The 10,543-nt window shown below is 48.6% G+C and overlaps 1 protein-coding gene across 2 annotated transcripts in view; it reads right to left on the bottom strand.

The window, feature by feature from the left end:
- REST (RE1 silencing transcription factor) overlaps positions 1-10,330 on the bottom strand; it is a 25,087-nt gene extending 14,757 nt beyond the window's left edge. Inside the window, exons 1-2 of one of the 2 annotated variants that reach the window (XM_023518200.1) lie at positions 10,034-10,330; positions 6,816-7,719 (exon numbers count right to left, since the gene is read on the bottom strand). In XM_023518200.1, coding sequence (XP_023373968.1) covers positions 6,816-7,710 — 895 coding nt within the window. In that variant the 5' untranslated portion in view covers positions 7,711-7,719; positions 10,034-10,330. Of the gene's footprint in view, positions 1-6,815; positions 7,720-9,224; positions 9,331-10,033 lie in introns of those variants that run through there. The other variant, XM_023518201.1, reaches the window with a different exon arrangement.
- Positions 10,331-10,543: the final 213 nt, after the last annotated feature.

Consider the following 10,543-nt stretch of genomic DNA (forward strand, 5'->3'; position numbering starts at 1 on the left):
TGCTGTGAGCTGTAATGCCACGGCACTCTACCCAGGGGGACAGCTTGAGGCTCTGTCTCAAAAAAAAAAAAAAAAAAAAAAAAAAAGAAGATACACAAATAGATGATATGCCCATGAAAAGATGCACATTATCATTAACCACAAGGGAAATAAATACAAATCAAAACCACAATGAGATGAAGACTTCATCCCCACTAGGATGGCTCTAATCAGGACAGATGTTGACAGTATTGGTTGAGTTAACATATGGAGAAATTGGAATAATCATACCTTGCTGGGACTGTAAAAACAGCTTGGCAGTTACCCAAAAGTTAAACCTCAGTAAAAACAGTTAGCATACAGCCCTGCAATTCCACTCCTAGGTACATACTCAACAGAAACTAACATATGTCCACATAACAACTTAAACAAATGTTCATAGCAGCATTATTCCTAAATAGCTAAAAAGTGAATAGAATCCAAACATCCATGAACTACTGAATATATAAATAATATGTTATATATCTATATAAGAGATTATTATCTGGCAATAAAAGGAAAACAAATACTGGGCATATGACACTATACATGAACTTTGAAAACATGATAGTAATCAAAAGAAAGGGTCCGGCACAGCGGCTCACTGTAAGCCTACCACTCTGGAAGGCTAAGGCAGGTGGATAGATTGAGGTCACAAGTTCGAGACCAGCCTGAGCAGGAGTGAGACCCCATCTCTACTAAAAATGAAAACCTGAAGCAAGAAGATGGCTTGAGCCCTAGAGTTTGAGGTTGCTGTGAGCTATGAGCCCTAGAGTTTGAGGTTGCTGTGAGCTAAGACACCACAGCTCTCTATCAGGGGTGATAAAGTGACTTTCTCTTAAAAAAAAAAAAAAAAAAAAGTAGGGCTAGGCACCTGTGGCTCAAGTGGCTAAGGCGCCAGCCACATACACCTAAGGTGCTGGGTTCAAATTCAGCCGGGACCCGCCAAACAACGATGGCTGCAACCAAAAAGTAGCCGGGCGTTGTGGCAGGCACCTGTGGTCCCAGCTACTTGGAAGGCAGAGGCAGGAAACTCGCTTGAGCCCAGGAGTTGGAGGTTGCTGTGAGCTGTGAAGCCATGGCACTCTACCCAGGGGAATAGCTTGAGGCTCTGTCTCGGAGGATTGCCTATTTTATGATTCCTTTTATATGAAATGTCCCTATCAGGCATTTATATGGCATATAAATTTATTTCAAGGGCGGCACCTGTGGCTCAAAAGGGTAGGGCACTGGCCCCATATGCTGGAGGTGGTGAGTTCAAATCCAGCCCCGGCCAAAAACTGCAAATAAATAAATAAATAAATAAAATTTATTTCAATAAAGGTGTTATAGAACACCATGCACTAATTTTTCAGTTATACTTATAAGCAAAAATGTTTTCTTGGCTCGGCGCCTATAGCTCAACCGGCTAAGGCGCCAGCCACGTACACCTAAGGTGGCGAGTTCGAATCCCCAGCCCGGACCCGCCAAACAACAATGACGGCTGCAACCAAAAAAAAAATAGCCGGGCGTTGTGGCGGGCGCCTGTGGTCCCAGCTACTTGGGAGGCCGAGGCAAGAGACTCGCTTGAGCCCAGGAGTTGGAGGTTGCTGTGAGCTGTAATGCCAGGGCACTCTACCCAGGGGGACAGCTTGAGGCTCTGTCTCAAAAAAAAAAAAAAAAAAAAAAATGTTTTCTTTTAAATTTAAAATTTGTCCTCTGGTTAAAAAACAAAACCAAAAAATTAAGAGGCCAACTTAAATAAAAGTAATCTCCAGTTCCCCCACCCCACAACAATTTTAATTTCTGTTTGTTTGTTTTTGAGACAGTCTCACTCTGTCACCCTGGGTAGGGGTACCGTGGTGTCATCTCAGCTCAGCTGCTTCAGAAGGAGAAGCAGAGGAAATCAGAAGGTTGAAGTAGGAACATCCTTTCAGCCCAGGAGTTGAGGGTACAGTGAGCTACAATGATGCCACAGCACTCTAGCTGAGACAACAGAGTGAAATTGTTTCTAATTATAATAAGAAGAAAAAATACATTTAACATTAAAATATAAAGTGAGATACAACTAATGTTAGCTATGTAATATAATAACCTTATTGTGCGTTAATATCAGCTTTATCCTGGAACAAGTGGCAAAGAAACAAAAAGGGGAATAAAATATTATATATAAACCTTAAAAGAGAGGAATAATGTATGATATAGTTACATACATAAAACCTGACCATTAAAAATTATTGTTTTGGGGGGATTTTTTTGCAGTTTTTGGCCAGGGCTGGGTTTGAACCTGCCACCTCCGGCATATGGGGCCAGTACCCTACTCCTTTGAGCCACAGGCGCTGCCCCCAAAAATTAGTTTCTTAACTAAGACATTAACCACTCTAAAACATTTTTTCTTAATTTTTTTTTTTCTGAGACAAGAGTCTCACTCTGTTGCCTTGGTTGAGTGCCATAGCATCCTAGCTCAAAGCAACTTCAAACTCAGCCTCCCAAGTAGCTGGGACTATAGGAGTCTACCACAATGCTCAGCTAGTTTTATTTTTAGAAACAGGCGCATCTTGCTTTTTACTCAAGCTAGTCTTGAACTTCTAAGCTCAAGGGATTCACCTGTCTCAGCTGCCAGAAGCCACTCATCACAGTGCCTGGCTGGGTTTTTCGTTTTTCTTTTTTCTTTTTTTTTTTTATGAGTCAGGGTCTCACTCTCACTCAGTCAAGTCTCAAACTCCTGAGCTCAAGCAATCCTCCTGCCTCAGCCTCCCACGGTGCTGGGATTACAGGGGTGAGCCACAGTACCCGGCAAAAATAAAAACCCTTTACATTAAAACCAGAAATACATACAACAGTGAAATTTTCCCTGTTCCCTCCATTTTCCATTGTTCCTTCGAAAAATGTTCTTTAAATCAACAAATTTAAATTTACTATTAAAAACATTCTCAGTTTCTTGAGAAAGCTGTTATGTTGTTCAGCAACCCAACAGTTCTGAGACATACACCTGACCAGCCAGGGATCCCAGCTACACAGCAGGCTGAAACAGGGCTGTGTGAGCCCAGGAGTTCAAGACCAACCTGGGAAATAGGCAGACCTCATATCTTAAAAAAATTATGGGTGGCGCCTGCAGCTCAGTGAGTGGGGTGCCAGCTCCATATACCGAGGGTGGTGGTTTCAAACCCAGTCCCAGCCAAACTGCAACAAAATAATAGCTGCATGTTGGAGACCTGTAGTCCCAGCTACTCGGGAGGCTGAGGCAAGAGAATCGCCTAAGCCCAAGAGTTGGAGGTTGCTGTGAGCTGTGACGCCATACCACTCTACTGAGGGCAACAAAGTGAGACTCTGTCTCTAAAAAACTAAAAAATAAAAATTGTACCAAAGTGACAAAAAAATTATTTTATTTTCTGAGACACGGTCTCACTTTGTCACACACTGTAGAGTGCCTTGGCATCACAGCTCATAGCAACCTCATACTCCTGAACTTCAGCAATTCTCTTGCCTTAGCCTCCCAAGTAGCTGGGACTACAGGCACCTGCCACGACACCCAGCTATTTAGAGTAGAGGCCTTGCTCTGGCTCAGGCTGGTCTCAAAACTCTGAGTTCAGGCAATCCACCCACCTTGGCCTCCCAAATGCTGGGATTACATGTGTGAGCCACCGTGCCAGGCCTCTAACAAATTTAATAAGACAAAGACACTGGGGTGCTAGTACAAATTCTGTATGTTGACTTGCATGGTGGCTGTGAGTCTATAGTAGTCCCATGGTAGACTACTTGGGAATTGGTTCCAGGATCTCCTAAGGATACCAAAACCTACTGATGCTCAAGTCTCTTATATAAAATTGCATAGCATTTGCATATAACCTACACAAACCCTCTCAAACCCTCCCGTATACTGTACTTGTAATACATAATACAACGTAAATGTTATGCCACAAGTTGATATGCTGTATTGTTTAGGGAATGACAAGAAAAATATTTGTTCCTATTCCAGTACAGGACACCTACAGTGCCTGTAGTCCCAGCTACTTGGGAGGCTGAGGTAAGAGCTGGAGATTGCTGTGAGCTATGATACCACAGCACTCTACTGAGGCCAACAAAATAAGACTCATATCTCTGAAAAAGAAAAAAAGGAATTTGTAAGTGAAGGCCAGGCAGATGGCTCACGCCTGTAATCCTAGCATTTTGAGAGGCTAAGGCTAGAGGATCACTTGAGGCCCAGAGTTCAAGACCAGCCTGATCAAGAGCACGACCCCATCTCCACATATAAAGAGAAATTAGCCAGGTATGCACAGTCTGAGCTACTCAGAAGGCTTGACCCCAGGAATTTCAGGTTGCAGTGAGCTATGATGAAGCCACTGTGCTCTAGCCCAGGTTACAGGGCAAGATTCTGTCAAAATAAATAATAAAAACTGTAGGTGAAATTAGCTCTGGTCTAACAGTTTGTCTAACAATTAACGCAACTTTGTTTCCAATGCTATGCACTTTTCTAATGTGTGAACTTTATTCCTGAAATCAATTAGTTTCAAAACATGGAGACAATCACAGGTTACAACAAATTCCAAAGGGACTGCAAAGTGTTTTACCCGACTGGATTTTAAAGCATTCGATACATAAACCACTGGTCATAATCTAGAGATAGTTCTTACAATAGAATTTCACCTGTAAGTTTCATTGTTTTTTAAGTCTACCGCTTAAGCACAGCAGTATCAATGCCTTTGCCAGGGGTCTTCTTTACCTATGGGATCAAGTCCTGCGGAGAGCCAACTCCTGCAGAAGGGGACCTATGCAAATAGCATCCCATAGCCTCCCCTTTCTTTCTTTCTTTTTTTTTTAAGAGACATAGTCTCACTTTATCGCCCTGGTAGAGTGCCATGGCGTCACAGCCCACAGCAACCTCCAACTCTTGGGCTTAGGTGATTCTCTTGCCTCAGCCTCCTGGGTAGCTGGGACCACAGGCGCCCACAACAATGCTGGACTATTTTGTTGTTGTTGTTGCAGTTTGGCCAGGGTGGGGTTTGAACCCACCACCCTTGGTATATGGGGCCGATGCCCTACTCACTGAGCCACAGGTGCCAAGTGAAGAGTATGATATTAGGCACTGTGGCATTCTCTTCACTTCTGCAATGTTTAAAATGTCTCATATTTTTAAGAAAGCGTCAATTTTCTGGATAAATATGCCTATGGACTGACTAGCAAGGTCCTTTTACCTGCATGCATTCAACGGGCTGAACATAATAGTTTCCTGTCTGAAAGCAGTTCCATTTTCCACGTGTGTTTACTTTCTTAAGAAAATAGTTTCAACTGGTGGTAATGCCACCGATCTTTTAAGAACTCACACTTCTACGTTTTGGGGATAAAGACAAGTTGTTCCATTTAGGAAGCCGATGCCACAAGTCAAATGTTTGAAAGTTTGCAGTTTTTGTTCAATGGAGCTAAGCAAGGCTTATCATTGGGTTTTCCTTTATTATCTAAGCCCTCAGTTCCTTCTGGAAACTATTCTGTACCTTTGGTATGCTCCCTGTCAGATAAACATATCTAAAAACTTCAAAGCAATCTAACTTAGTGAAGTGGTCTATCTCAAGTTGTTAGGATATGTACTTTACACGAGCTTTGGTAGGCAGGGTGTGGTGGCTCCTGCCTGTAATCCCAGCAGTCTGGGAGGCCAAGGCAGGTGGACTGCTTGAGCTCAGGAGTTCAAGACCAGCCTGATCGAGAGTGAGACCCCGTACCCTGTCTCTACTAGAAAAATTAGTTGGGATGGCCCAGCACAGTGGCTCACACCTATAATCTCAGCACTCTGCGAAGCCAAGGCAGGTGGATTACCTGAACTCACAAGTTTGCAACCAGCCTGAGCCAAAGCAAGACTCCCTCTTTTTTTGGTTGCAGCCATCATTGTTGTTTGGCAGGCCAGGCTAGATTCAAACCTGCCAGATCAGGTGTATGTGGCTGGCGCCTTAGGTACTTGAGCCACAGGCGCAGAGCCACAAGACCCCATCTTTAAAAAATAGCAGGTGGGCTCGGCGCCTATAGCTCAGTGGCTAGGGCGCCAGCCACGTATACCAGAGCTGGTAGGTTTGAATCCAGCCCGGGCCTGCCAAACAATGACAACTACAACCAAATGATGTGGCAAGCACCCGTAATCCCAGATTCTTGGGAGGCTGAGGCAAGAGAATGGCTTAAGCCCAAGAATTTGACCTTGCTGTGACGCGACAGCACTCTACGGAGGGTGACATTGTGAGAGACTCTGTCTCAAAAAAAAAAAAAAAAAGTAGAAGGGTGTTGTGGTGAGCATCTGTAGTTCCAGTTACTGGAGAGGCTGAGGCAAGGGAACCACTTGAGCCCAAGAGCTGGAGATTGCTGTAAGCTGTGACAGCACAGCACTCTACTGAGGGAAACAAAGTGACACTGTCTCAAAAAAAAAAAAAAATTATTCAGGCTGGTGATGGGCACCTGTAGTCTCACCTACTCAGGAAGCTGAGTCAAGGGGATCACTTGAACCCAAGAGTTTGAGGTTGTGAGCTATGATGCCACAGCACTCAACCCAGGGCAACAGAGTGAAACTCTGTCTCCAAAAAAAAAAAAGAAGAGCATCAGTTAGATGGCTCTAGGCTGTTCCTTTCAAAGGACACTCAGCACTTTACATATGTTAATTCACTTAACTCCTCCAATCCCACATGTTGTTACTCCACGGAGAAGGTTCAACAAAGAAGTTAAATAACTTGTCCAAGGTCACAAAGACAGCAAATAATGGAACCTGGATCTGGACTCAGAGCCCCTTTTCCCAAGCACGACTCAATTAACAATGAGAGACGAGAACGGAACTTTCTTACCTGTGTGAGTTCTGACATGCTGAACGTAATTGTTTTTTCTGTCTGAGAAGTAGTTGCATTTCCCACACGTGTAGACTTTCCTTGGAAAATGGTTCCTCAAGTGTTTCCTCCAGTGATACTCACTAACTGTTGTGTATGTACAAATGATGCACTTATACACTCGCTCGTTATCCCCCGCTCTGGTGTGGTGTTTCAGGTGTGCAGTATAGTGATCGTATCGATTGGTATTGTAGCCACAGCGGTCACAGCGAATGGGGCCCTTGGAGAAATCTCCCTCTTCTGAAGTGGAAGAGCCCGAGTCCCTGGCCTTTGCTTGCTTCTCTGCACTTTCTTCAACAAAAAATTTCTTGGCACTGTGTACCCTGATGTGGTGTACAAACTGTTCCTCAGATTCCGCTTCGTATTGGCATGGCTTACAGCGGAAGGGTTTGCTCTTCAAGTTCTTGCATTTGTCCTCTGCTCCGGGTGTTTCTGAAGGAAGCTCTTTATTTGAGCTGTAAACTTCTGGGGCAGGTGAGGCCTCAAATACAGGCTGAGGTTCTACAACACTGAGCTCCAGATTCCTCAGTTCCATGTTTTCCAGTCCACTGGGTTCACCTTTTATTTCAGGAGACTCCTCCAGTCCTTCCCCATCACTGTCTGAGAAGTTGTTGTCCCCAACAGGCATCAGTTCTGCCATCTGTCTTTCTTCACCCACCAGGTAATCACAGCAGCTGCCATTTACTTCCCCAGTTAAAGCCACATTTGCCAGCATGATAAGCTGAGGTGCAGCCAGCTCAGCTTTGGAGAGGTCGTGTAAGTCATACATGTCGTTAGGCAATGCCATGCCGATGCCACTGCTGCCAGTGAACAGCCCTCCTCCGCCAGAAGACTGCCCCATTACCTGGGTAGCCATAACTGTACTCTGAATTTTGAAAAAAACAAAACACAAGAGCACCAGTTTAAACACAACGTTATAATTCTTCATAACTTAAGAAAAAACTTCTCAGTACAACCTTTAAAACTCAATAAGCTTCATTAACTACTAGTGACAACTCTTTAGAACATTTTTCTTAATTCCCATTCTCTTTACTGCAATCACCCCAAAAAAAATGTCTACTATCCCTAGAAAATATTCTGCCAATTGTTTGACAACTCATTCATCAACTAGGTCTGTTGCTGGCATGCAGAATTTTTAATTGTTCTGGAGGGGGAGGGGGAAGGCGACCTTCATTTTTAAGGTTAATTACAATTATTTTTAACGCTAAATACATGAGTAGTCCAACTCCTCCTCCCCTGCATCAGTTCAACGGTCTGAATCAGAAAACCCAGAAATTCACAAGCCAGAAACGCCTGGAAAGTAGAAGCCTGTAAGAACTGATCAACTTAACTGAATTTCATACAAACTCCACTAACTTCAAGAGAAAAAAACTACTGTTGAAAAAATACAACGTGGTCTCTCTCTTTTTTTGACGACTCCCAATTTAAGAGGAAAAAAAATATTATGGACGCCTTTTCCTGTGAAAAGGAAGTTTTGGTTTACTCAAAACTTTACACAAGTAAAAATAAAGAATTTTCTTCAAGCCCCCTAATACAATAATCGCACAACCCAACTCGACTATCAGCAATTTTGTTGCATTGTGCTTGATCTGGCCTACTTGCCTAGAGGAAGCCATTACAAGATCACCTTCTTGGAAAACAAGCTGGGCTTCTTCAATGGTCTTAGCCACGTTAACTTCCCAACCACCGAAAAGGTGCTATTCTCAAACGAGGTGTTCTCTTGCAGATCAGAAAAAGCAAAATAAGTGACAAGTACTAAAAAGATATAAAATGCAAAAGGAATCCTTTTTACCCAAGTGTAAAAACACCAACCGGTTTAGTTCTAAGTACCAACAAAAGTTGGAATCAAATGCCATCACAGAACACGGAGAGTGAAAGCTCTCCTAGAGCTCAACAGCCCAGCAACTCGGTAATTTACCCCGTCGTCGCCTGCTCTACTCCCCCTCCCCAAATCCTACCACCCCTAAAGGAATGTTAACGTTTGTCCGGAAGACCTTCCCAGCACAGCCCGAAAGCCCAACGTGCTCACGAATTCCTATGTGCGGCTGCCACCAGCGCCTACCTCGGCGCGGCATTCCTAACTGAAATAGGCATTCGGCCATTTTCTCAAAATACCAAACACAAAGCAGCTCTTTGCAAACTCGGGAGCTCTCGCTTCCTCTCGGCTCGGCCCGCTCACCGCACACATTAACACACCAACTCTCGGGAGTTGCCCCGACACTCGTCTTCCAGCTTCTCGGCTCCCCAGCACCAAAGCGGGAGAGGTGGCCAAACCCGGGGAGCCGTTGGGCCGGACCGAGTCTTTCCCGAGTCCAGGCAGCCCCCACCCCGGCCTGGGGGCACAAGTCTGGGGACAGGGTGGAAAGTTACCGCGTAGCCGGCGTCCCGGCCCGTCCGCCACCCCCGGGCTCGCCCTCGGCGGAGGGCCGGGAGGCTCCACGGGCGCCTTCGGGAGGAGTCGGGCCCGGAGCGCCGGACGGAGCCCCCACGCGGGTCAGCCGCCGCCCCCGCGCCCCGGAAGTTTGCGAACTTCACTCCCCTGCGGCGCCCGGCCGGACGCGCGCCCCAGTCCCGCCAGCCAGCGCAGTGGGGTGGCCGGGCGCGGGGACGCCGGCGCCGGCGCGGCCGGAGCGCAGAAATCGCTGTCCAGCCCCGCCGGCGGAACCGCCGGGGCCCCGGGGCTGACTCAACCCGCCCGGCCGCACTCAACGGCGCCTTCCGGAGAGAGGGAGAGGCCGGGGGGAGGGGGCCGGGAGGGCCGCGGCCGGCGCGGGGCTGCGGTGGGACCTGGGGGCAGAAGGAGGAAGAGGAGGAACTTTCAGGACTAGGGCCCCGAGCAGCTCCGCGCTTCGGCCTCAGAGGACCGGACTTAGGAGGGTCGTCCGGGCCCGCGCAGAGGCGGCGGCCCGGCCTCAACTGGGGAGGGGGGTCCCGGCGACGCGCCGCTCCCCACCGACGCCCCCGGCCCAGCCCCTGGGCCGCGGCGGTGTAACCCGATCCCGCTCGGCCACTCGCCCCCGCCCGGCGCGGCGGCCGCCGCCGGAGCCGCAGTATCTGCAAATCAGCCCTGGACAGCGCCTCGCTCCGCGTCCTTCCGCGCCCTCCCCCTCCCGCCGCCGCGGCCGTCCGGCCGGCCCTCCCCCACCCCGATCGAACCCCCGGCCCCGCTGGGCGCTTACCCGCCTTCCTCGGCGAGGTGGGGCGGGCCACCCGGCGTCGCCGCTCCTTCTCCGACTACTTTTCTTTGTTGCTGGAGTTGCAGGGGAGGGAAAGGGGAGGGTGGAAAAGTTGGGCGCAGGGGCCGTGGAGGCCCGCGAAGGCCCAGGAGTGCGACTGCCGAGGGTGCTCAGGCCACCGGCCCTCACCCAGCCGTCTGGGCCGCCGCCGCCGCCGGGGTCTGGGGCCCGGGGCCTCGGCGGCGCTCGCTCTGCTGCTGCGCCGCGAGCTCGCGGGAGCCGCACATTCCAGCACAGGACGCAGCGCCGCGCACCCGGCCCGCGCCGCCGCCGCCGCCGCCCGCGGGACACGCCCCCTCCACCGCCCGCGCGCGTGGCCGCTGGGCGCGCCCCGCCCCTCGGAGAAGCGGGGGAGTGCCCCGGGCGCCCGCAGGACTCCGGGCGCGCCGAGGGGGAGCAGCCCGGGATCCCGCCGCCCAGCCCCACAGCCCTCGGGCCAGAAAAGAGGCGGGC

This window comes from Otolemur garnettii, unplaced genomic scaffold, assembly GCF_000181295.1.
Source record: "Otolemur garnettii isolate 467f Iridium unplaced genomic scaffold, OtoGar3 scaffold00130, whole genome shotgun sequence".
Classification (NCBI taxonomy): Eukaryota; Metazoa; Chordata; class Mammalia; order Primates; family Galagidae; genus Otolemur; species Otolemur garnettii.